The sequence below is a fragment of the Lates calcarifer genome, linkage group LG21 (genome assembly GCF_001640805.2).
Source record: "Lates calcarifer isolate ASB-BC8 linkage group LG21, TLL_Latcal_v3, whole genome shotgun sequence".
Classification (NCBI taxonomy): domain Eukaryota; kingdom Metazoa; phylum Chordata; class Actinopteri; family Centropomidae; genus Lates; species Lates calcarifer.
Genome location: NC_066853.1, coordinates 5545646 through 5573625, shown reverse-complemented (window position 1 = coordinate 5573625; position 27980 = coordinate 5545646). Strand labels below are relative to the sequence as shown.

Below are 27980 nucleotides of genomic sequence, written 5' to 3'. Positions count from 1 at the left end.
AAGATGACGCTCTTTAACACGTATTTATATATGTCTCTATCTTTTCACGAAAATACCAGCTGCGACTGTTACGTATATTGGCTTTGATAGATAGCCATTGAGCTAACATGTGAGCGGTTGTGTTTATAGCATTGACAGGTCTGTTTCATACATGGCAAAAAAAAACAAAACAAAACACATAGTCTCTATTTTACCTAAAGAGAAAAGTGTAGAATATAATAACTTTTTTTTTTTTTTTACATTAGTTACTCAAATTTCCGGCTTTTGCAAACGGGTTAACGTTAAAGCTAAAGTTTAGCATGTCCTCTGTCAGCCGCTGTGAGCACTACAAGCCCCGGTAGATATTAGCAGGACACACAGCAGATAAAGTACAACATGTCTGCGTGTAAAAGATTGCTTTACTTTGTGAAGCACAGAAACTTGTGGACGCATGTACGGAGAAATGTCACAACGTGGTCCCCTGTTGGAGCCGCTTTCAATGCCAAACCTCTCAGGAGGCTGGACCTGTTCGAGAAAAGCGTGGTTTGTATTTGTTTTTACTGTGTCTGCACACAGGCTTGATGAAATAATACAGCGGAATTAGTTTGTCGTAAAAATGTCATGTTCACATGTCATGTCAGTCTCTCTCTCTCTCTCTCTCTCTCTCTCTCTCTCTGTGACCTCTGGTTGTTGCAGGGTTTGTTTGGGGTGCCAGAGCTGAGCTGTCCTGCAGGTTTCCAGGTGGCCACGAAGAAAGCTCTAACAAACACAGAGGTTCTGGTGGAAAAAGCTTGTTCTTGTCCTCCAGGGGTTGAGACTGTAGAGGCCTTTGACCAGCTCTCAGATGGATTGTGTAGAGTGGCTGATCTGGTGAGTTTAGTGCTGCAAATGTGGGAAACTCTGCATTTCAACTGATTGAACAACAGTCATTTTATGGCTGTTGTACACTCCAAGCTTCCCAGATGATGTTTGTAGATGTTATAGATGAATACCAGCTGATATTAGTTGTTCTGATGTTATGAACTCTCTCGGTATCAGCCTCAAAAATTCAGTGTTGGTCCATCCTGGTCATTAATCATCATCAGCTCTGTAGCTAAAGTGTGACTCGCATATTCTCTACTGGATATATACCTTAATTTGTAATATGTGACATGGAGAGCATATTTCTTTAATCCTCGGAAGTCTGGCTTGTTGGTTCACTTAGCAATCTTGTCATTATTATATTGAGCTATAGGTAATTTGTAATTATTGTCCTCATATCCAGGCAGACTTTGTAAAAGTAGCTCATCCAGATCCAGCGTTCCGTGAGGCTGCAGAGAAGACCTGCATAGAGATTGGCACAGTCGTAGAGAAGTAAGAGGCGACATATTGATCTCACCTTCACAAATGTCTTTCACAGCTGTACAACACCAAGAATGATTAAAGACATTTTTCTGCATGCAGTAGTTGAGACAGATCTTGCAAAACACTTGAAACATGCTCTGTTTTGCTAACTGTATCTTTCAGGCTGAACACTAATGTTGAGTTATGCAAGAGTCTAAAAAATTTGCTGGATGACCCGGAGGTTGTGGCTCAGCTGGACCCTGACACGAGGTAATTTTACTATTATCTAGTTTTATTGTATGTTCTGTAGAAAGTGTTGAAACCTCTGTGGGTACAGTAGTTATTGTTTATATCTTTACATAATTTTATTAATATCTCATAACGATATCATGCACAGTGATGGAAGTTTAAATATTCCTTTATGTTTGACTCTCTAGACGAGTAGCAGAGTTGTTCATGTTTGACTTTGAAATCAGTGGAATTCATCTGGATGACAAACTGGTGAGTTTGTCTGAACATGTGTAGCCCTAAAAAACATAGATGAGAAAATATTTATCAACAACATCAACATATTGCCTGACCTCTACTACTGCTCTTCTCCCTGCAGAGGAAAGAGGCAGTTGCCCTGCACGTGAGGCTGTTGGATCTAAACAATGAGTTTTTGGTCGGCTCTCACATGCCCAACAGAATCGCGAGGTCTGCGATTCCCGAACATCTACACGTGCACTTTGCAAAAGAAGGAAGCTTCATTCAAGTTGGGGGCTTGCATGCAGACTCTCCTGATGACTTGGTACATATAGCAGATTGTTGTGAATGAGTCACCGTAGTATTTCTCTCTTTTAGTCAGCAGGTGGCGCCTTTGCTCTATAATAGAGAATGAGATTGTATGTAAAGGAAAGTTGAAAATGATTGAGGGCTCTTCTGTCATGGTTAGTGATCAGATTCTCTTTCAAACACCTAAAAAGCATTTTTTAGAGCATTTTTGTTAATAATGTATTGTCTTGTCCTTAATGTTAGTATTGCTAACCATTATTGTAGCTTAACATCAGTCCAAATATACTTTATCTCAAAATAACACTTTTATTTTAAAGAGTTTAATATTTCTTATCCTTGTTTTACACAGTTAGAAGAACAGCTTTTACTTACTTAAATAGATTTTCTTAACCTTAATATGATTATATCCATGCAAACAAGACTAGTCGTACTTATCTCTGAGGCTGAGCAAACTTCAGAAAAAATCAAAGCATAATCCAGCAATGTACATAGTCAAATTTAAGTCACCATATAAAAAGGGACACAGTCATGTATTAAATCACAGTTTCAATCAACAGTTTGACAGGACAGGTAAAGGTAAAGTAATAACAGTTGTCTACACCAGATCATCCCTGTAATTGACTGATGTTTTTTGGCTCTAGACTTTAAAAGTCTTGTTCATATGCTGCTTTAGACATGGTATAGTTTATCATGAATTTGTCCTGTCTTTCACTCGTAGGTGCGAGAGATCGCCTACAGGATTTACCTCTATCCCAATGCAGATCTGATGGTGTGTCTGGAAGAGCTGCTGAAGTGCAGACACAAACTGGCTAAACTGGTGGGCTACGAGTCCTATGGTCACCGAGCACTAAAGGGAACGATGGCTAAAACACCAGGTTAATGCATCTCTTTGCTCCAGCAACAGTAAAGTAATCATAACTGTTTGACAGAGGGAGTGTAAAAATATACATTTAAATTAATATATCAGTATTTACCATACAATAATTGGTCATAAGATACTAAATGATCCTAATTTTAGAGGTTACAGAAAATGATTTTTCTTATCTGCTCTCTCTGTGCCTTTGGCAACTAGTTTCAGATTGTTTTACATGCTGCAACTTTTATTTTTTATTACCCTTTGCAGAGACGGTGATGAGCTTTCTTCAGTTGTTAACAGACAAGCTGTCAGACAGGTACAGTCTCCTCTTAAAAGTTTTCATAAATTTGGTAATTTACAGGACATATCATGACCTTATTTTTGTTTAGTTTTTTTAAATTGTTTTTAAAAAATATTGAGTTGTTAAAGACTCCATTAAAGCAAAGCTTCCCTTGGAGTTAACTATGATTCCCAAGAGTCCATTATTTTGTCATGTTTCCACTGTTGATGCACATTCAGAAGACCTCAGACTTTTTATGTGGTTTGCATTCGTCGTGTTTTTTATGCAAGTGTATTCTTTGTGTGTGGGAATCCCTCAAACACTGACACAAAAATATGCAAGTCAGGTGGACCTCAGTCTCCTAAGTTACTCACAGGTATGAATGTGAGCCTGTTAGCCTGGCAGCCTGTCCAGGGTGTTTCCCTGCCTTCAGCCAAATGCATGCTGGGATAGGTCCTGGCCCCCCTTGACCCTGAGTAGAGATAGTTGGGGGGGGGGGGGCACTGGAATGAACGCCTCCAGTCCGTTAGCTTGTGACTTGTTTTCCATGTTTTTCTTTTTATCTCACAGAACAGCAAAAGACTTTAAAATGATGAGAGACATGAAGAAGAAACTTAACCCTCGTAATTCTGTGAGTGGTTTTAGTACAACGTGTTTAATATCACCTATAATTCAGTTTAGTCTGTTAATTTGTTTTTATATCACATGTAAATAAAGCAGGTATTATCTTATAGGAGCTCATGCCCTGGGATCACCCGTTCCTCAGTGGTGTCTTGCGTGCTGAAAGGTGAGTATTTGCCATCTTACGAGACATATTTTTCAGCCAGCTGTCATTTGATAAAGGCACCTCGATCAGTATCTTTGTGTGGGTTTTAGATGTTTGTAACTCCATATTCCAGCACGGTCCAAGTTGTTATTGCATCCAAGCTCTTCCTCAGGTGACAGATGTTACAAAAGGCGTTAAGTGAGAAGCATGGGAGTTGTCAAAGTGTTCTCTCGTATTGCTTTTCTGATTCAGGACAATACAATCTGATATAATCAACATCCCCTGCTTCAGTCTGTGGTTCTTTCTTAGTGTTTGTAGCAGTGGCATTTTGTGAGCCCTGCCTCACAATGTGCTCAACGCCCCGCATTGTGATTGAGTTTCAGGGCATTTTGCAGCTCCTCAAGCTGTAAAGCTGTAAAGTTGACTGCTACATTTGATGTCTACATTACTGTGGCAAAATTGTTGCTTCTTAAAGCAACAAAATGTATCTCTGCTAAACAACAGCACCCTCTGCAGCCACAAGTGATAATTAGCCCCTTTGGGCTCCGACTCTGAACGGTTAGGTGGTTTTCATGTACAGAAAACAAAATGAAGATGACCGCTGGTTTTAGTCTTTTTAACTGACCTACAGTTCAGCATTACTGTTGAACATACTGGGCCTGATTTCAGTCACACCGTTAACAGGAGATTGTATCTGCTCTCTAAAATTACATAGAGCAAGAACAGGCGTTCAGGATGCAGAGTGTGAATGACAGAGGCTCCATTCTTCCTGTTACAAGTCAGTGAACCATCATTCTGAAGCTAATATTTTAAGGCACCGTAGTTACATAATGTTGCTTTAACAGAAAAGCTACACATTTACATGTATTTCACCGGCTGTGATGTTTTGTGTGGTTGTGGTGTTTATCTTTGCTCCTCTCTCTTCTCGCATAATTTAACTTGATGACAGCCTAGGATAGATATGATTATTCTCATTGCAATTTCACTTTTCTCCCTTCCAATATGAAACTTGTGTCTTGTTTTAAAGTCATTTAAACAGCACAGTCTTAAAAATCATATTCTAAGTTTAGCTGTTGAGTGTCTCCAGCTTTTTACAGATATCTGTTCTTAATGAACTGCACTTTCCTTTCCTAGCACTCACCAGAGACTATTAACACGTTGGGCCAAATGTTCTGGAGAAGTTTTAAATAAATCTTTATTGCAGATGTTATAGATCCCTCATGTGTCCTTGGGGTTTAAGTAGCCACCACGTTGCATGTGTGCGTTGCCTTGTGTTAGTGACTTTTCCCAGGGCTCCTGAGGAGGACTGGATCTTGTCCTCCACTCTCTCTCTCATATGCCGCCACTCCTCCAGCAGAGGAAATTTCTAGTCTTCTCATGTTTGTGGTTTTGGGCTCTTGCTAGTTGGCAGGAGATCCATAAAGAAATTAAGGATGCAGTCTGATTGCATTAAAAAGCAGTTTCCCCAGAGCGGCTTCTGTTTTCCGCTACAAACAAGTTTACACACACACACATGCACAGTTAATCTCTCTAACAACCACAATAGGCAACATCTCTTGCTTCTTCTCACAATCACTCACTTAAATAATTTTTCCATCAGTAACTATTTGAATTGAAGAGTTCAAACCATGTTGAGATGAGGCACAGATTGTTTGTGTGTGTGTGTGTGTGTGTGTGTGTGGTGTGTGTGTGTGTGTGTGTGTGTATAGGTGGGTGCTGTGCTGTGCTCAGCAGCAGTCTGTTATTCATCACTGATAATACACCAGACGCGGTGCTAAACAACCATTTTGGTTTGGTGGTCTTTATCTAAAGTGCCGTATAGCAGCATAAATGCATCAATTTTAAGCATGGGTGGCCCCGGGACAAGAAGCTTGTGGCTTTGTCCGACCACTTCAGGGGATTTTTCTGGTCCTTAAAAATGAATTGTTTGTGGAGTGGGTCTGCTACAAGAAGGGCCTTTTGGAACATTTTAGTCTCTATCTGGTTGTATTTAAAGTAATTTGACAATTTGACACACACATTAGAAGATGGGAGGTCATTTTGTGTCACCTGAAGACACAAGATTATTTTCCATTAGGGACACAACATGTAATTTATTCCCTGTAATAGTCATCAGTTTAGTTTATAGGCACCAGCAAAGAGCAGCTGAAAACAATCATCTGTGAGGAATGGCAGATCATTTCTTCACAGATTTGTTCTGGTTTTATTTGTGCCAAGAGGATCAACTTTGTCAGCAAAAAATAAAGGCAAAGATAAAATAATGAAAGACTTGTGTTACAATTAAATATGGACCTTTCATTAGGGACGTACTCAGTTTTCTTTGATACTGCAAATGTGTTAGAAGGCTACTAAATAAAGGATGTCAATACATTTGGTGGAAAAAGCCTAATCACATCATAACCTACTGACCTAAAGATTGAAAACAGCTGCTCTTTTCATCTCTATATTCTGGTTAATGTTTTTATGTCTTGTCAGGTACAACATCGAGCCCAGTCTGTACAGTCCCTACCTGTCTCTGGGCGCCTGTATGGAGGGTTTGAACAACCTCTTCTCTCAGCTGTATGGCGTCTCCCTCATGTCTGAACATCCCAGCGCTGGAGAGGTGTGGAGCGAGGACGTCCGCAAACTGGTAAAGCTTAACTAACACTGCAGACAGTGTGTGATAGTGCTTATTCTTTATGCTAATGAGGTGTCAGTCCTCTTTAGAATGGGTTATTATAATTTGATATGTTGTTGGTTGAAGTCTGATTTATGCTCTACATGTGTGCCTCTAGGCTGTGGTACATGAGACAGAGGGATTGCTCGGATACATCTACTGTGACTTCTTCCACCGCTCAGATAAACCTCATCAGGTGTGCACTCATCTACACTGATTCACATCAGATGATCTTGTATTTTGCTCTTCTCATTTCATCTTCTTCCACCTTTTCCTCTCCCTCCCAGGACTGTCACTTCACCATCCGTGGTGGCCGTTGGTGCTGGGAAACGGGCCAGTACCAGCTGCCTGTTGTGGTGCTGATGCTGAGTCTGCCCCACCCCACCAAGAGCGCCCCCACCCTGCTCACTCCAGGCATGATGGAGAACCTCTTCCACGAAATGGGACACGCCATGCACTCCATGCTGGGACGCACTCGCTACCAGCACGTCACAGGTAAGGGAGGCAAGAGTTGGATTTACTTTCAGACTTTACGACATTACAATAGAGCCAGGATTGTACACATGTATCATTCAGCAGGTTTTATTCAAACTTAACCTGGTAGAGGATTTCGCAAAGCAATAACAATGTGGGAGGTAATCAGTGTTTGACATTTTAAGTGTCTAAAAATGAAGGCTGTGCAGTTCCAAAATGTCACAAGCTAGAGTTATGTAGTTAGATACAGAACTATAGGTTATTCATTACAGTGTGGTGAATTGAAAATCGAGGGTAAATCCGATTAAGTGTAAGCCCCGAGGAGAGGTTCAGATTATCTTTGGCTGCCAAAGCTGTCATTCGACACTGTTTCACTTGTCAGATAGAGTTGATGGATACTTTTGCCTGAAATTTAAGATCCTAAAAGTATTTATTTTACTCTAATAACAGTATCCATTAACTCAACTGGGGGCTGTTTTTCAGTGGACACCATGTTTACACCTGTTCAGATATGCTGCTTAAGTTTAAACTGTGGCTGAAAGCTCATGACAGTTGCATTACTGGTAACTTAATGCCATATTTTTCACTTCTGTGAATATCTTTTTATATCTGCTGCTACATTCAAACATCTGTGTACAGTATTCAGGGCCCTGAAAGAATGAGCGCATTGGAGTTGGGTGTCAGGTCTGAGGCCAATTCCAGTGCCTACATTGTTTAAATGGCAAATGCATCCGCACCCATCTCAGTGCCCATGGGCGTATTGGTCTCAAAATGAGGTGTGGTCAGGCGTATTGCTATCATGAGGCAGAGGAAAGCGATTGCCAACTAAAACCTGGTGTGAAGTCAATGGCACAGTGTTTCACTGTTATTTTAAGGCTGCATTATCAAGATAGTAATATTCACCTACAAAGGCAGGTACACACACAGGTTGTTACACACACAGGGATGGGCAGCAGTGCACAAAAGATTTAAAAGAAAGAAGGTATGTTGTGTTTTGCATGGCATTTCCATGTGTCATGGATGTCTCTTGGCCATAAATGAAGACACATTACAGGACTTTAGAAGGCGTGATGCTAAGCTGCATGTGCTGATGCCAGTGAATCCAAATATGCCAGCTACAGCAGCACAGATGAGGTGAGAACAGCTGGCAGAAAGAAGCTGGCAAATCTACCAGGATAATAGCACTTGGCTTTTAAAGGGAATGTGAGATGGCAGCCTGATAGGTTTATTACCTGTTATGCACAAAATGTTCCCGTGATTAATTGAGACTTAGTAGTCTGGCGCTGCAGCTTTTTTTTCCCCTGTGAAACTAGCAACAGTGGATTTAGACACACCCTACTCCACTGTCAAAATAGAGCCCTTAGCATGAATGCCAAGGTACAGAGTGAGTGCTGCATCTGCATCTGCATGGACCCACACAGGAAAACTGAACTAACCTCCCTTTGTTTTAATTTTTATTTTCTCACATCTGAGCTCTGACGTCTCTCCTCTAGGAACCAGATGTGCAACTGACTTTGCTGAAGTCCCGTCCATCCTCATGGAGTACTTTGCAACTGACTATCGAGTCATCAGTCAGTTTGCACGCCATTATGAAACTGGACAGGTACAACTAGCACCTCAAAATAAAGACCCGCATTCCTCAGTGATTGCAGAGGCATTTTGTCCAATATGTCACATGACTACATTTCTACATTTCCTTTTTGTTTATGATGGAATAGAGGAGAGTTAATTCAGTCTGTGTGATTGTCTCCTCAGCCTCTCCCTGAGAGTATGGTGGCTCGGCTGTGTGAGTCAAAGAAGGTGTGCGGAGCTGCAGACACCCAGCTGCAGGTACAGTTACCACTTACCCATCACTGCAGCTGCACGATCCTTTCACAACTCATGTTTTCTGTGACAGTCCAGAGGATGTTGACAAGGAGCTTTTGCTCAGGGGTGTTTCACTGTTAATGCTCATTTGATTACTCCTAATGAACTGTGAATATGCCATGCAGATACAGGGAGTATTAAAAGATAACACCTAAAAGGAGCAGAGCCATCGTTGACCTCCAGCTTCAGTGTTTCAGAAAGCTGAAGATACGATGTTTTGATAATGAACATTCCTTCAAGTTGGACAGCCTCCGGTCCTTTAAGGATGAAGGATGCAGAAATTTTTACTTCTAAACATTTAATAACATCTGGTAGTTAAGGGGGTTATATAAGCTTTTTTTTCTGATTCAGTGTTGTTGTGAAAGTACGACTGAGTTAAATCATTAAATCACCTTTTTCTGCTTTTCTGCATGTTCTGTATGTGCAGAACAGATTCAGTAGGAGCTGTGTTTTTTTTTTTCTTTTTCTTTTTTATTCTTCCTGGGCAGATTTTCTATGCAGTCTTGGACCAGATCTACCACAGCAAACCTCAGAACCGTTCCACCACAGAAATCCTGAAGGAGATGCAGCTGAAATTCTACGGCTTGCCTTATACGCCCAACACGGTACGTCCCTGTCTGTCTTTGTGCTGTTTCACACACTGTCTGTTGAGTAGCCGGTCTCTCTTACAGGCTTTGAGGTTGATGATAATTTGGGGAAGGTTCTCCTCTCGCTGGCCAGCTGATCACAGCACAGAAACTGAGGGGCTTCTCCTTCCCTCCTCTCTTTCTCTCCAATTTTATATCTTTTACCCAGGCAAAGCAGCATTTAAGGGATTAAAGCCTTTTTTGAAGCCCTGCTAAAATAACAAAGCAGAGGGTATACTTTGAATGAGCCCTCCCTGGGGGAAATATTTGAAACTCTTCCTCCTGGTCCTTTAATGAAAAAAGCTCTCTATTTCCCCCACTTTTGCAGCTGTGGGCGAGGGGATGAGGCCAGGAGGGAGAAGGGAATCAAAAACACAGTCATAATTTAGCCAGGAATGGCCTTCATAAAGCATTTACTCTGGGCTATAATTATGTGGGGTGCCATCAGGAATAAAGATTTCAGATCTGCTGTATATTCTCCCAGTCTTCAGTGTCCTGGCCAGCGTTCCTCCTCACAGAAGTCCTCCCACACTTCTGCTTGTGCCCTGCTTTGTAGCTCCCTCTCCAGAGATTGTGGTTTATGTTATACAGTTTCCCACTGTCGCAGCTATTTCTCTTCAGCTTTTTCAAACCACACTGAAAGCTCTACCAGACACTTCACCTCCGTGTGCTCAGCTAACCGCAGCAGGATCGTTTTCCTCATTTGAACCGAGGATGATTGCAGTGCTCGACCATCAAGGATTGGATCATCATTGGATCAGAGCAACTGAAAACAGATTTGTTTAGATCCCTCTGTCACAGACTCCACTTAAACTTGTCTCTATTTTAAATTCACCCTCTGAATCTCTTTTTCTCCTCGACGTCCTCATGGAAACACAGCGCAGGAAAAGTTTCCACAGTAAACTGAACGTTTGAGTGGCTAATAGGTTACGGAGAGCCACAGATTATAAACATTAGGGTGACGCTGACATGTGTATAGTTTATAGAGCAAGGCTATCAGTTCCCGCTGTGTGCTGAGAGGGAGGATCAGCTGTGAGTAACACAGACCACATGCTCACCCTTGAGCTGAAGATAATATTTGGAAATAAATGGCAGAAAGCAGAATGTTCTGCTCGCTGTGTTGACATTTCTCTAATCTGCGATTCTTGGCTTGAACACCGCGGGACCAAGTGTTTGTTCCTCTTTTTAATGATGCTCCCCTTTTTTTAAGTGTTTTTAATGCCAGACCCAGTTCATATTGTTCCACATCCTCCTGTAAAGATGTGTAGTTGCACGTTAGCATCATGGACAACCACCACCAAGTCTTTTATCTCACGTACAAGAGGAACAAAGTAAAAAGCCCTGTGCTGACTTTGTGTTCTTTGTATGTCAGGATCAAAAGGATATCTGGCTGACATGTGACCCTGCTTGCATTCTCTCACAAAAGTCGACATTAATCATTTGATGTGTGGCTAAGGGATTGGGAAACAAAGAGGAGCTTGGAAGTCTAAAAAATCATTTTCGTGGCGCGTTATGATGAAAGTTTCAAGCACAAAGACTCAGACAAAATATCCAAAATATCAGCAGCTACTAACCACATACAAACTACAGTGGAATCAAAGTCTTTAAAAGAAATGCTGGCTTTCCCACAGGCTTAAAACTTTAATTAGATCAAAATCGAACAACAGAAATGCACAGAACAGCATAATCTTGTCATTTTGTGAACATTTTTCGTTTGTATGTCCCACACTTTCCCCCTTATGTGAATTAAACTCCAAACGGCTAAAACAGACTTCTGACCTACGTGACCTGAGGCAGTGTATCACTGCTGCGTTCAGCTGACAAAGCAGACTCGGTCAACTTCAGCGTTCCTGTGGTTTCCTGAGCCATATCTCCTCTCAGGAGTGCCGTTTGCTCTTATTAAAGTCACTGCAGCCCAGAAGAGTCTCGTCAAGTCAACACTTAGGAGCTTAAGCATTTTTAATGCTGTTGGATCATTCAGACCGGGTCAGACCACCGAGCGCTCTCACCGAGCGGTGAAGATGAGCAGCTCCTATTTTAGACTCTTAAGCAGCAGCTACACTTTGTTATCCCATTACATAATTTTTATGATATTTATTTATCATGCAAGTGTCTGAAATATGTAGTTTTTAAAGTTTAAAGGTATCTCTTGGTGATACTGTTTTTACATTAGTTGTCCACTTTGCAGTATTTTGATTGAGTTAGTCTTTCATTACAAGGACTTTACATGGCTTTATAAACATAATAAAGATATTTTTTTGGATTCATTTTGAACTCCTCACTATACCATCTGCCTCTACCCTCAGTAGGTAAAAGGTCATAATAAAATGTATATGCAGATAATCCAGAATTGATGAAAAAGACTTTTGATCAGTTTTTACAATGTCACTAATACTATTTCTTAGTAAACAATGCAGTATACAGTGCCTTATATAGAGTGGACTCAGGAGATCTCATTCTCAATTTGATTTAGCAGATTAAAGCTGTTATACTTTAATATGTCTATGTAATTTAAGTACAACTCGTACATACCATGAAGTCAAAAATATGATAATAATAAATAAGATACTGCTAAAAAGAAAAGTAGCAGTTTTGGGTTGCAAATCACAAAGGGCAATAAAAATGTACCTGGATTTTCTCTGGTGTTAGTACTGAAGCGTGTGGGTTGTCTGTGTACACAGTACATATGTTGTCTAAAGCCTTTGATTCAGACAATTATTTCACTTGCAGCTGGAGTATAAATCATTAACATGTTTAAAGTCAAAGTGTTTTTTTAATGTGGAGATGGAGGGGAGGCGTCTGCAGTCTGTTATGGTTTTGTTAACTATGGCAGCTGCTGTCTTGTCTAACAGGCTGAATGTTTGAGTGTTTGCCAGCTGAATTCCCCCAGAGTCCCCGTTTGCAAAGATCATAAAAGAGCTCCTCTTTATAGATATGGAGAGGGGTGGGCCCCCTCAGGCAACTACAGGGGAGAAAAGAAGAGAAAAGAAGGGGGCTTTTCTACCATTTAGGAATTTCCATGTTTTGTCCTTTAAAGAAGGAGCTGGCAGGTTGTGATTTAATGTTTTGTTATAGAGGTTTGTTGGAGGAAAGCTGTATTTATTCCACCAATATAAAGACAATGGAAGCAGCTTAAAAGATGAAAAGAGTGTTTGACATATTCATTTTTTTCAGTTAATATCCACATCAGTTTAGATTAGTTGACACTTTATGGAAATGGCTTTTATGTTTCATGCCTCACTTTGTGCCTTTTACTGGAATATTTAGCCGTGGTCATGGAACAGCTTCTCTCAACAAGTTTTACGATCACAGACGTTAAAGCCTTTTCAGGCTGCGATGTCCTCCCTCTGCCACACTGCAGCCTCACCACATACACTGATTCCATCAAACCCATTACATGTTTCATTTTGTCAAAACTAATTCACACTGACAAGGAATAATTACATGTTCTCTCTGTGTAATTGTCGCATCCAGTCTGCTGCTATAGAACCTGTTGACGGCTAGATTATTTTAAGCTGCTTTGTCTGTTCACTCAAGTGAAGGTGATAATGTTGTGCTTTTCTTTTTTTGTTTACGTTGTAGGCATGGCAGCTGAGATTCAGCCACCTGATTGGCTACGGGGCCAAGTATTACTCCTACCTCATGTCCCGGGCCGTGGCCTCAATGGTGTGGAGACAGTGCTTCATTCAGGATCCTTTAAACAGGTGAGTCAGCTGCTAATGGTTAAAAATTCAATCACAAACTGTCAAGCTGAGCATGCAGAAATGGGAAATAAATGCTCAACCTCCCTCTAATAACCAAGCTCAACTTTTTACATATCCAGTGCTTTTGTCTGGGAGGGAACTAGTGGAGAATGGAGAAAACAGCATATAGAAATAAAATAAATAAAAACAAAAAGTTCCATGTTGATTCTTTGTCAAATATTCAAACCTTTTGCACCATTTTTGGACGTAGATGACTGACAGAATAGTGTTAAAATCGATCAGGGAAGTTGATTTCCCTGTGCATATTTTATTACTTAGTATAATCTGCTTTATAATCTATTATCATTTTGGTAATATTGAAGATTTTTTTTTGGGGGGGGGGGCCCTAATGCATCAACAGTGAGGGATATAGCCATTTCCTGCACAACTGTATGTGTGCCCCACAGTTTTCTTTGTCCTTACCTTGTGTAATGGAAATTACAAATTTAATCATCCCATTTTAAGTCAAAACAATCTCCAACAGTAAATTCACAAAGGTCATAAGGTCCACTGAGCTCCTGTGCTTCAGTTTCCACAGAGGCATGAGATATGTTTTGATTAACTCTCAGTCTTGACTCTCTTTTCAGTCACTTGTAGTCTTGTGTTCATGGTGGGAGAGTTACACAAATGATGTAAAGCCTAGTCGATAAACCTGTTTTGCGTTCAGAGTTCTGACGACAGATGCCTCCTGACAGGCCGCCTTCCCTGGCTACTGTTTAAGTCTGTGCAGCTCGACATTGAACATGACATTAATGTGAAAACCACGCTTCCTTGTCAGGTGTGTGGTGTTCACAGACACACAACCAGCACCCACATTAGCAGACCCTCCCTTATCACAAGTGTTTGCCCCTGGACAAAGCACAAAGACTTTGTTTTGAAAAACGAAACCTTCCACTGTATCTCCATCAACTCGAGCCCTGCAGCATCTTCTCCTTTCCCTCTTTCTTTTTCTTTTCTTTTGCCATCCCTCTGTCTTCTTGCCTTTGCTTTCCTTCTGAGATTGTTGTAGTTCCACCTGCAGTTGTCAGATCTCTGTTTCCTGTCACTTGTCTGTTGTGAACAGGCAGCTTTGGAGACTTGGCCCTGGGCTCCATGTGGCGGCAGCGGTGGTGGAGGGGCTGACAGGGGAGAATACAGGTGTCTGTAACCTTACCTCTCTCTCTCTTCTGTGTCTGTGTCTTTGTCAGGGATATGGGTGAACGTTACCGTCGGGAGATGCTGGCCCATGGAGGAGCCAAGGAGCCAATGCTGATGGTGGAAGGTAACCTACCATGTTCAACCCTGTTTCCCCCCAAATGTTGAAATAATCTTTTCACTTTTACCCATAAAAGTCAATCAGATTTAGGAATGACACCTTTAGGCCTCAGTTTTCCCTCCACTGTCTCTGGGTCTGACCTCTTGACCCCACAGCCTACAGGTAACAGTCGTCCCACCTTGTATAGAACAGGACTCCCCCTGGGCACATTTTCACCATAGTTTAACTCAGGAATTAAGGTGTCAGTCTGCTTGTTTCAAGGAAAAACTGTTTTCACACAACACTTAAACCAGCAAATTATGTCGACATGTTTTTAGGGGCTGATAATTCCACAGAAGAATCACCATTTAATAGCAATCATTTATATTCTTATTTTCTTAATCTCCATTATAATCCTTTAACTTCACTTGTGAAGGTTGTATTGAAGATCACCTGAGGGGAATCTTAGTATTAACTCGAGCTTGTCATCAGACAGAAGCAGCTGTGAGTGTATTAGTCAGGTTGAAGTTTTCTCAGCTGTTCACAGCTGCTGCTGTTGCGGTTTGGCCCCAGTCTGTGCCAGAGACTCCACAGTGGCACATATTCACCAGTTCGACACACCTCCCAGGGTTTCTTATCTTTGTTTACAGGAGCTTTGTCAATGCAGAGACTCTTTAGTTCAGCCCTTTTCTAAGCTCAGTTATTTGATCTGCTTTAAAAAAAAAAAAAAACTGTTCAAAATGACATTATTTATCGTGTCTGTGCAGAGACAAAATCTAGACGGAAGGAGGGAAGGATGGACGTGGATGATTATAGGTTTGAGTAGTCACTGCTGACTCTGCAGGGCTGAGAGTACAGACTGGTACATTCCACTGTGTGTTTAACCACTTCAGATGAAATACATTTTCAGCCACACTAATGACAAGAATTTACAAATGGTAATGTCAGCCACTGGGTCCACAACTTTGGTTTTGGTTGATGTGTTGGATGGATTGCCATGAAATTTTGAGCGGACATTCATGGTCCCCAGACAATGAATCCTACCGATTTTGTGACCCCTGGCTTTTCATCTAGTGCCAGCACAAGAACAAAAATTTGTCAGATTTGTCCAATACTTTGGTTCAATACTAAATATCTGGAAAACCAATGCTATTCCCATCAGCTGCAGCTGTACTTTGCATTACTTTCAGCCTTTCCCCAGGTTTGTAACCATCAAACTTAAGTTAATCAGATTATGTCACTGTAGCAGATGCTGTAGTTAATCTTTACGTCGGTTTGACAGACAAAAAAAAAAACTACTTCCTCTTGTTGCCCTCTTCACTTCATCCTCCCATTACTTCCTCCTCTCCTCCCCTCCTTGAGCAGTCGCTGTGGCATGTCTGGACAGGACAACAGAAGGGAAGGTGAAAGGGAGTCATAATATCAGGTGACATTTGGGGAGTGCACTGTAAATCTCTCCCTCAGGGTCACCTCCTCCCCTCTCCATCGGATTGTCCCTCTGACAAATCCAACCAGGGCTGCACCCAGCCTCTGAAATTACAACCACTGACAGATCAGATCCTTGTTATTAGATCTACTGTCCAATTAACTGTTGTTGAACTGACAATATATGCTTTTATGGCTCCCTTTGAAGTGAATGCTATACTAATTATAGGCCAAGGCCCTGTGTGCAGAATAGTTATCAGGGTCATATTGATCCCCGTGGGTGTCTTTCCCAGCCATAAGTCATTGTATGAGCCTCAAGACTAAAAATGTCTGTATTGGGAATAATAACCAGTGGAAATAATTTTATTTTATGGCAAAAAATGCAGATCAAATTATAAGAGCCTTGACATAGGTAGATATTAGTCCCAGTCTCACATTTTTGGCAGTGTCCTCTTCAGTCCTGACCTGCATTTATAATAATCATCTAAAAAACATTTTGTTCTGTTTTTAAAAATCATAATAAAATCTATTCTGGGTCTGGAGAAAAGCTTAGACTAAAGCCCCCCCCACCACCACATTCTTAAAGTAGACTCATTCAGGTACCTCGCCATTTTGATGGCTGCACGCTGTTACGTCCTCATAATTTACCTTACCATCATGAACGCTGAAGTCAGAGTTATAAAACCACATCAGTGCATGTGCTGAAACATTTAGCTTTTCACTGGTCTTCACTGTGGGGTTGAGAGGTTCATAGCAACCATCTTGAATTCCTATTGGGGAATGGAAAAGGATTTTGAAGCGAATAAGAAGAAGGGCCCTTTTTATATCTAAAGGAGTATTCAGGCCAGAAGAGACCAGGCGACTAGAGGAAAGACACTGAATCCAGATCCAGCCCATTACACGTAATCCTTTCAAACAAAGACCCTTGTAAATGGAGGTGTGTAACATTTCCCTTCGGCGAGGTGGTAGAGGGGGCACAAGGGCACGTGGGGAACCGGAGCAGGCCCAGCAAGGCTAATCAGAGGCCAGTCTTTATCTGCATGGCTCCCTGCCCGCTACTGGATGTTTCCCAGGAAAGACGGTGTTGAAATGTAAACCCGAGCATGAAATCCAGACCGTCAGCATCGGGACTGAGTGAGCAGGTCAGAAGAAAAAGAGAGAGAGTGAGAGGGAAGAAAAAGGAAAGAAAGGGAAGGAGAGGAGTGAAAGGTGAGCGACTGACTGAACTGAACCTCGGGTCCAGCTACAGAGAGGGCTTTCATGGCCCCGGCTGTTCCCATAGTCCCGACCGCTGAGCAACAGAAAATGGATCTACTTGGGGCTGGGCAGCCAAGTCCCAGGACCCTGTCAGTTCTTTGTCTGGAGGCAGCTCGACTGAAAAGTTCTTATGACTGCTTGCATAGTTGCTAATAAACCCCGAGAGCATGGTGGTCTGTACAGTCCCACAGCACTTCTCTGATGATGATGTATAGCTCTGTCTGAACTCGAGGAGAGGATTGGAGAAACTTCACAGCTAAGATGTAAAGCTGCAAAATGCATAATTTATAGCCCTTCCCTAAAAACAGACAGACATGATTTGTGATGAAAATTATCTTTTAGTGCTCCATACAGCACAGGTACAGAGGGAAGTGTTTTACCCTTGATTTACTGATCGTAATTTCCCCTTTGATCATCACAGAAAAAAGTAATGAGAGTCCTGAAACATTTAAAGAAATACTTGGCTTCCCTCAAGACACAGATGGCAATTTGTTATAGCTTTTGTGTGATGGAAATGGAGATCTAACCAAATGGATGGAATTTAAATAAAAGCAACAAAACAAGCCAGAGCAGTGGACAAATTAAACATTTGACCTGATGATGGCGACAGAGAAAAAGCAAGGAAATTGCCAAAGGTATAACTATTTGAGATATTTTCACTTAAAACTCAAACCTCATGGTGGTGCTCGATGAAAACTCAGAGGATCACCAGAGTCAGCAGGATTCATGCCCTGGTGACCATCAATCCCTGTACAGAATTTCACAGTAATCCATCCCATATTTCAGTATGTGGTGATCGAGAGACCAACACTGTCATACCTAAAGCCACACAGCTAGCATGGCTGAATTTATCCACTGTTATTCTGGCATGTGTTCATGTGAGACACCAGTATACTTCAGCCCCTTCTCTCCATCGACATTCACACCCTCTACATGCAGTGATTGGTCGGCTGTGTGGAGGCGAGAAAGTTAGCAGGGTTTGAACTCTCTCTGTCTCTGTTTTTTCCTTAGTTACAAAATTATTTCTGGCACTTTTCCTGTTTACATCAAGTGCAACACTAAGGTCGTCTTACAATAGAGACTGTCTGGAGGTGTGTGCTGTTATCCCCATATTTAAACGATCAAACAATCTCTATATCGGGCTGCTTTTTGGAACAGATTTAAACACTTTTGCTTTAGGATGAGTTTGGACAACATGTTTTTTTGCACATAACCTGACTCTCAGACTGTGTGCAGTTGCATAAATCATTTTAATAATTAAAATTTTATGCAGGTTTAGGTGGGGAAAACTTTTCAGACTTTTGTAGGGTTTATCCTCATTAACATTTCAGGTTGTTTTTCTTACTCTTCTTTTTTTTCTTACTTTTGTTAAGGCACTTACTCAACAAAGAGCCTCCCAGTGCAATGTTTGTCATCACCCTTGTCCTGCTGGCTTTCTGGGCCTCTCTTAAGTGTGGTTTGTAGAAAAAAGCTTCCTGAACTTCAAAGGTGTAATTACAGAGGCAGTGAGCCGATGGTTAGCCTGCAGGTCTGACAGAGGTAACAGCTTTTCACACCTTGACATGTTTCGAATGGTTATGAGCAGCAGTGAAGCAGCTACTGAATCAGCCAGAAATGTGTTTTGAAATGTGGGATCATGTACTCTACTCTGATTTGAGTGACTTAGAGCTGCGTGTGCAGGTCAGTATATCAACATTGTTTTATACGACGTTGCAGCAGAGCAGGTGAGGCTGAGGCTCATGTTTCTGCACGCTGCAGTTTGTCCACATTTTAAATAGTATAAATGTGGCACCGTGCTGCTCCCTCTGAGTTGCAAGTGGGTGTAATTGGCCTGTAAAAGCAACCAATTAAATCATGAAAGAACAGAACACAACCTAGCCCATGGAAGTGGGATCAATAGCTCTTATAAAACACCCAGTTTCAGCTAAGCTTTCTGATTGGTTAAGGACACTTTCTAACAGCGCTAATTAGTGCTATAATAGCAAGATCCAAGTAAAAATAGAAATGCTTGCTCAAGCCAAGAGACAGTACACTGTTGTGGAAAGGTCAGTATGTGTATTATCGTAAAGATTAAAGTCTTTAAATTGTACACATGTTCATCTTATTTTGCCTAAAAATGGAAGCCTTGTTTTATTTATCAGGTTTTAGAAGAATGTAGGTCATCAGACAGTTTACTCCCAGTTTCTTTATCCGTGACTGCAGAACTCTTTCTAGGCGGTAACTCAGATGTTTGATAAATTCAACCAGCAGTAGCTGCAGGCTGAATAGCAATTTTGAAACATTTTTGTGAAATTCTAGTCCCCAGAGCTTTCATTACCAAGGCCTCAGAGCTGTTAGTTAACCACATAGGTCTTCATTTGACTGATACCCATCGCCCACCACCCTTTGAGTAAATAAACAAGTTATTCTGTGCATGCTGTGTATATACGCTCCTGTAAGAAGTAAAAAAAAGTACACTGTCGGTTTAAAATCAGTTCCCGCTCTCTTGTTTTGGGAAAAGAACTGCTGCAGATAAGAAGAGGCAGTGGATTTGAACATTCCCACACCAGCTTGGAAAAACTGAGCAGGTTTAGAGAATGACTAGTGCACTTTCCTTCCTCAACAAGTACTCCTGAAGTGCCCTTGAGCAAGGTACTCAATGGCCAATTGCCCCAGTGAGGCTCTTCTGTGGCCTAAATGTGTGTATCCGCAAAGTAAGGCTTTGGTTAAAATGAGTTTTCTCAATCAAGCAATTTGTCTGAGGATACCTGTGTTAAAGTAGCTCCACCGTTCTACTGAATACTTTGTTCATTATGTGTCTTTTAACACTTGATGTTTTATCCAAACTCTGTTGGCCAAGTTGGCTGATGCTGCGGGCCTTGAGATGACTGTAACGGGTAGAAGCCTTGTTCCTCAATGGCTGTCAGTGCCATTATGAATGGAAATGGAAACTCTTAAATACGAGATGACTCACACTGCAAAGCCTCTGTCCTAAGGCTCTCTCAACAATGGACACAAAGCACAGCCTATGTTTACTTTGGCTCTGGTTTTTCCTCGGTGCATAGCCAAGTGTGAGCGTACAGTTCTGCCCTCTCCAAGTATGCTATCGAGCACACACAGAGGCTCGAACAGTATCTGTACTGATGAGGTGCTGCTGACCCACAAGAGGCTGGATGGCCTGCTTCAATCTCTAGAGTAGATTTCAGCTGTCTTGATAATCGATGAGGTGGTCCTGTGGTTACTGTCAAGATTAGTTTTAAAAGGTTGGTCTGCCCAAATTACAAAAAACCCCTCCTGAAACTGTTTTACGTAACATTTCAGTCATTTTTCAAGCAAAAATGCTGAATGTTTTCTGGCTGCAGCGTTTGAGAATGAGAGGATTTGCTGCTCATCTTTGTCATATATGACAGTAAACTGAATATAATTGGGTTTTGAACTGCTGATTGAACAAAACAAGCGAATTCAAGACATCTCTGTGAATACAGACAACACGATTAAAGAAGAAAATAATCTGCCGATTACTCAACAGTGGAAATAATCATTAGTTGCGGCCCAACTGTCCACACTAAAGAGAACACCCCAATGAAAGGTGTGAAGTCTGTGGATTATCCAGAGTTACTGAGACACTATTTATGAACAAAAAATTCAACGTTGCTGTTGAATTTTTCTGTGTCATTCCTCGATGCTGTGTACACCAGAAATTGAATTTACCTCCATCATATTTGGAGGCAGAAATTTAATAGATTTCTCAAAACATGTATGGGTTAAATGATGTTAAGTCAGCCTCCAGCACCCACAACAACATGTCTAACAACAACAAATTTGGTGTCACCTCTTCTCATTCCATAGAATTATGGGTAATGTAGTTTTTATACAACACAGTGCATTCTGTTCTTATTATTTAATCATTTTCTGATTATTTGTATTATGTAGGAGGTTCATGGATTTCTAATGATTCATAGTTCATTCTTACCCTCTGTGGACACCGTTTACGCTTGTTTTGCACTTGAAAGGCATCACATCCATTTTCTTTTCAAGCCCATCAGCTTTAGTGCTTACCTTGTTACAGTGTGTTGAATGTACCCTGTTGGTCTGTTTTGTCTGACTCAGCCCCGCCTCCTTGTGTGTATCCATAAAAGCAGCTTCTCAGATCAGATACTCCTCCACTGTTGTTATGACTCTGAGGTTATCTGTGCATTCCACTCAAACTCTCCCAGAGATCTGGGGCTGAGAAAAGACTCCTCACTGTGTCTTGTTGATCCTCTCCTCATCTACCATTAGACGCTGTCTCAGACCCAGGTGGTGATGAGAACCCGGAGAGGGCGCTATTGTTTACCTGCCTGACCTCTGTCATGATCACACTTTCTTTTTCCATCTCTAAATCTGTCTCTTTCTCTTTTTCCCTCCTCTCTCCTCGCTCATCACTCTTGTCATGAAAACTTTGCTTGTTTAACATACTAACCTGGAGCAGACAGTGCTCCAGACATCAGATCCCTCTGTGGATACACAGTCAGGAAATTACATCTATTAGAGAAAGTGCTGGTGACGCTGCAGACAGTTTATGAAGAATTCAAATGAGTAGCTGAGCCCTCAGCTCTGTCTGCTCACGTACTGTAATACGTAAACAAGTGTCATATCAGAGCATGTGTGTACCTGTTTCTTTGTTGTTTTTGTGCTGCATACTGCTGTAGTGACTGAGGAGATCACTACCCTTTGATCCTTGAAGCTGCTCTTTGACCTTCAGGGATGCTTTTCAGTGACTGACCCTGACCTTTGTGCAGCACAGGGAAACTGAAAAGAGGATATTCATACAAGAGTTAGAGAAGTTTTCCATTGACATGGAATCAGTCATGACTGATGATATATTTTGAAGCCTTTTAGATTAAAGTAATGCCCATGTGTAATGTGGAAACATGGAAGGTATGAGGATTTTCATCTGACTTTCTGAAGCAGTTCCCCTCAGCCCTATGAAGCATTTTAGCGTCTTTAAGCCTGTTAGTTTCATCATTCTGAGCATTTTACTGTGTTGTGATGTTAGCATTTAGCTCAGACTACAGCCTCACAGAGCTGCTAGCATGACTATAACCTAGTCTTGTTTATATAAATAATATAAATGTTCATTAATTAAAAGTGAATAGACTGAGATGTCTGTGGAGAAATGTTGGGCCTTTTTCCTCAGACACTATAATCTTATCTTGGAATGAAGTTCAGGACTGAAATGACAAAACTTCAGCACTTTTCTATTATTAGTCTATAAATCCTGTTTTCCTCTAAAGTCAGCTCTCTGAGGAGGGGTTTGAGGTGTAACTTGATGAGCTCGCCTCCATATTCTCTGTATTAACATTTATTAATGCAATTTGAGCTGTTAATAGTGTTTTGGTCTCCACTTTAAAGCGGCCATCAAATGCCATAGACATCAGCAGTGGTCACAGCTAAAACATCCCGTGGCTCTTTAATTAAGGCTATCATTAATGGCTAGAAAGCATCGCTTTCATGTGGCTGCCTTGTTCCCAGGGATCCAGGGGCCTTGCGGTTTGCGGTGTGTTAGGGACCCCTGTGCGTTGGTATCATCTTGTAGCCAAGGGGCAGGGTGCGACTGGTGGGTAAGAAGAGATGATAATCCCTTCTTTGGTGTTCTCATGTGAGGAGATTCAGCGCAGGCCAGGCTTCTACCCGCTGAGCCAGTTTCAGGGTGGCAGCGATACACACTCCCCCAGCATATATGTGTGCGTTTGTGTGTCTGTCCATATCTTGATGTGTGTCCGTACGCTCAGGATCGCCGTGTGAAACTCTTTGCGTCTCCAGTCATGCATGCCTGTGCAGGCTTGCTTGTGTGCAAGCGTGTGTGTGTGTGCGTTGGAGGTGACCCATGCAGGAAAGCGGGGGAGGGGGAGAGCGCCTATTTACATTGGCAGCTACACAAGGGGAAATGAACTGACTTCAAAGCGGGCGTGCAGCTGAATTGTAAAGCGAGCACGGGAGTCCTCCGTGCATGAGCTGGCAGACAGGCTCTCAAAACACAGACAGACATTCCCAGGGCTTGCTCACGGCTGCACCATCATATTTGCTCTACGGCACTAGTCACAGTCTGGTGTAATGAGAGTGTGTGCAGTGTACGTGTGTGTGAGTTCAGTATCGCCCCTTTAAAGCAATATAAAATGTACACTAAAACTTTTTTGTTTTGTTAAAGGCGGAAACAGAAGATGTTGAGAACTTCAACAGCTTTGTTTTACTGCATACATAAAGCCTGCTGGGTCATATCACCATCTGAGGTCTGTTTAAAGTGTTCACAAAGCTTGTTTCTCTTCACTTCTGTGCCTGTCCTCATTTCTTTTTAGTGTAGTTAGAATGTGTGAGGGTGTGGCCCAGGAAAAACAAAAGGTGCTGCACAAAGTTTGGATATGATAATGAAGTTTTATTGCCTGAAATGGAATCCAAATGTTAAAACCATCCTTAAAATACATTATACTAGTGTGGATGACATTGCAGAACTGGAATTAGATCAAACGTCTCAGGAGCAGCAGCCTACATCCATGAACTTAATTGGGTTTTAACTTAATTTAGACACTTGCTTCAAAGAGTTTCCTAAAAATGGCCCTTATTAACCTGTTAAGAGAGCTCTGCTCTCTGAAACCGCTGCAGTGACTTCAGGTCAAAAATATTTAGCTGTACTTTTCCTATTAGAAATGAGGTGAGATGGAGTGACGGAAAATAGAAAACCAGTTCATCCCAGTGCCTCGCCAGAGTTTTTTTTTTCTTTCCCTTGCTGCCGACACACACACACACCCTGAAACCTGCTTCTCTGTGTTTTTGCGTGACAGGGATGCTGCAGAGACGGCCCACCATTGAGGACTTTGTGGACGCCCTGGTGTCTGAGCTCAACCCAAACTTTGAGACCTTCATCATGGACTCTGAGAGCTGAGAGACGTCTGTGGTGGCGTGGAAATGGACTTGAACCCTTGCTGCTCAGTCGAGAAATGAAAGCCATGGCAGCATAGTGCACACTCATTCTTACTAAGCAGTTTTACTTTGTCTAAATGAAATGTTTGCATTTTATATATCGCTGGTCTCTCTTGAAGTCACTTTGACTTATTTGATATCTTGGCCATGATGATGATATGATAGAAAGACTTAAAAACATTAATTGTCCCATTCACACTTTAACCAATACAGTGGACTCTTGTGTCAACATTAATTGTATCACAACATATGTTACAGTAACTTAAGCCAAGTCACATACTGTCATTTTGAGTTTGTACATAATTTTTCTCAGCACTGAACTTTGTTTAAAAAATTTACAGAAAATACTGTGATGGAACAATATGCCTATAAACTTTAGTTTCGTGGTTTTCATAATTCAATTTGACCGTTATTTTCATTAATTTATTAATTCCACAGCCAGTAGCCCCTCATTAAATTTCCATTTTCAGCCCACATACTAGCGGAACATTGTTTTTTCCTGATCAAATCAGCGTGAGGAAGAATACCTAATCCACTCTTCCTGTCATGTGCTCATTGTTTAGGCTTTAAATTAATACCACTCCATCTGTTTTGTCTGTCAGGAGTTTCTGAGGGGAGAGGAGGAGAAGGGGGAGGGGGCGTTGAGCTGAACTTCTGGTCAGTTCTGATCAGGACCGTCATATTCATTGTTAGTTGATTTATAATGGAAAAATAATGTTTAACACTTTACTTCACATGGTGTTAAAGCTCTGGGAAGCCTCTCATAGCTTGGTTTTTACACGACATTTTCACATTTCCACAGATGCTGCGGAACATACAGCTGTTTGCATCTGTTTCAGCACATTTAGACAGCAATTATCAGCTGAGCTGGGACTGCAGCTGCTCCGTCGAACAATGTCCTTGCTTGCCTTAGCACAGATCTGAGACAGGCGGAGAGGAGCGGCTTCACGTGGTGTGAACACGCAATCAGTTACGGTGCGTTCCATTTACACCGGAAATCGGAGTGACGTCACCTACGAGTTAACAGCGTTCCAGCTGGAAAGTCAGAAAAAACATGGATGCGCACAGAGCCGTTATAGTTGCTCTTTCTGAGTATAAACAACTTCAAAACAAATATACACTCCACCCGAAGAACACCTCAACAATTCAGAACGTTCCTAAAACGCCGTTCAAATCTTTCTAAAGAAAAAAAAACATTAAGCCATGAATGTGAAACCATACACGTATTCCAGAATAACTGCTAACAATTGTTAGAAATACCAGTTGATAAGAAAGCTCTACATGGCATTTTGGATATACAAACAGCGTAGCAACACCTCCACAGTTAAACATCGAACAGTACTATGTCTGTGGCCGACTTATTGTGGAACAAATATGATATAACTGCTAAAAATAGTGAAATTAGCAGAGTGTTCTCTACTATTGATAGGAGTAATCAGACGCAGCTGTTCCAGCCGTTGATGGGTTGCGTGTGTAGTCATTGGCCATGACCTGGAAGGAGCTCACAGAGGCGGAGAAACAAAGTTGGAAAGCAGATTAAAACCAACATTTGAAGCATTGCCTCGGTTTGTCAGTACCGTGTGAAAACTTAATTACCAAAGACGTCTGGATGCTAAAACAAGCTCTGGAGCTGCTTTTTTGTCGAACGCGAGTGAGACTGGACGCTGAACACACCTGCGGTGCGAAGGTAAGGCTAAGAAGCGAACTAGCTGGCGGCTAGCGTTAGCATTTTCGTTAGCGGCCAGCGTTAGCATTAGCCTTCTCTTTTAATGATAGTAAATGAGAAGGCTAATAACGTGTGAAAATATAACAAGCTCTTGATAGTCTGTTTAATCCCTGTTGTAATTGTTTACAGTCAGTTTACCTACATCTTGCACCTCTTTGTAACTTTGTGTTCCATCCTGGTCATTTTAACTCAGTTTATAGTGGTCTATCATGTCGTTGTCATCGTTTGTCCATTTGTGGTCACTTTGTATTATATTGTGTGTGTACCTGGCTGCTTTACACATGGATGTCAGCGTTAACATTAGCCTTATTTCTGCGACTATAGTGTCCCTGACATGAGTTGTGGGCACCTTACAGAGGCAAGGTAACTGGTTAATAGCCTGTTTGTCTGATTATCATGTTGTTGTGATCATTTTGTGTCTATTTGTGGACTTATTGCATCATTTTGCATCTTGGCTATTCTACGCCTATTTATCATCAGCTTTTTTTTTCTTTGTGGTTGTTCTTACTGCGTCTCTGTGGTTCTGTGTCCATTCTTGATAATTTTACGTTTCTTTTAGGTAATTTTTGGTTTCATGGAGGCAGTTAAGCATCTTATTGTGATTGTTTTGCATAAAAAAAAATGTGTCTGTCGTTTTTGTCTTTGTAGATTTGTGGTGTAATGTGACTATAGCTATCTATGGACCGGCAGTTGTGATTAGAAATTTGTTTGTGGTGTCTTAATACTTCATTGCGCTCAGTTATATGTTACATTCAAGCTTAAAAACTAAACTTTAACTCTGTGCTTCTCCACAAGTTTGAGCCTCAAACATTTTAGTTTTCATTTTAGTTAGTCAAGTTTTATTGTCATTGTCAAGACTTAAAACTTACTTACTTACTCACATTGTGTGGGTTTTAGTGGTAAAACATTTGCATTACTATTTTGTATTAGTTAATCAGTGTTTCAAGTGTTGAGCTTGTGTTTTCCAGGTCTACTTGTTCAACTGCTGCAGCTTGGGCAGAGACACATCACCTTACAAGACCGACAGGTATGTGTCAGAAAAATTTACCCAGTCTGAAAAATATGTGTTGATGAGCTGAATTATTAATGTTAGCAGTCGCTTTGGTTTTTTCCATTTATTGTCACTGGGGAAATTCCAGCTCAAACCTTGGTATTTAATTAAGTTAGTACTGAATAATCGTGTCAATTACATCAGGAAAAAAGTACCAACTGTAATTGCTCAGAACTCAAGGTGATAGTATAGTAAGGTGTCAAAAAATATCAAAAAATATCACTGTATAGTAAGCCGTCAAAACCCATCAAAAAATGTCATACTATAAAAAGGCATCAAAACCTGTCACAAAATGTCATAGTTTACTAGGGCCTCAAAAAAAGTAAGGTGTCAAAAATGTCATTGTATAGTAAGATGTCAAAAAAAAAAAAAATGTCATAGTATAAAAAAATGTCATAGTATAGTAAGGTGTCAAAAAATGGTAAAAAATGTCAGTATAAGAAGACGTCAAAAAATGTCAAAAAAATGTCATAGTATAGTAAGGTCTCAAAAAATGTCAAAAAATGTCATAGTATTGTATGTCATCAAAAAATGTCAAAAAATGTCATAGTATGTCATCAAAAAATGTCATAGTATAGTATGTCATCAAAAAATGTCATAAAAATGTCAAAAAATGTCATAGTATAGTAAGGTGTCAAAAAATGTCATAGTATAGTATGTCATCAAAAAATGTCAAAAAATGTCATAGTATAGTAAGGTGTCAAAAAATGTCATAGTATAGTATGTCATCAAAAAATGTCAAAAAATGTCATAGTATAGTAAGTGTCATCAAAAAATGTCTAAAAATGTCATAGTATAGTATGTCATCAAAAAATGTCATAAAAATGTCAAAAAATGTCATAGTATAGTATGTCATCAAAAAATGTCAAAAAATGTCATAGTATAGTATGTCATCAAAAAATGTCTAAAAATGTCATAGTATAGTATGTCATCAAAAAATGTCAAAAAATGTCATAAAAATGTCATAGTATAGTATGTCATCAAAAAATGTCAAAAAATGTCAAA

General features: G+C 40.9%; 1 protein-coding gene across 1 annotated transcript; it reads left to right on the top strand.

The window, feature by feature from the left end:
- Window positions 1-72: 72 nt before the first annotated feature.
- LOC108873787 (mitochondrial intermediate peptidase) lies at window positions 73-24672 on the top strand. The gene is made up of 19 exons (XM_018662120.2): window positions 73-522; window positions 676-849; window positions 1244-1332; window positions 1486-1572; window positions 1740-1803; window positions 1910-2092; window positions 2795-2951; window positions 3200-3248; window positions 3783-3843; window positions 3947-3999; window positions 6454-6607; window positions 6753-6830; window positions 6922-7129; window positions 8602-8711; window positions 8864-8938; window positions 9463-9579; window positions 13183-13304; window positions 14531-14604; window positions 24060-24672. Exons 1-19 carry the CDS (start codon window positions 376-378, stop codon window positions 24158-24160), a joined length of 2103 nt encoding a protein of 700 aa, XP_018517636.1. The 5' UTR covers window positions 73-375; the 3' UTR covers window positions 24161-24672.
- Window positions 24673-27980: the final 3308 nt, after the last annotated feature.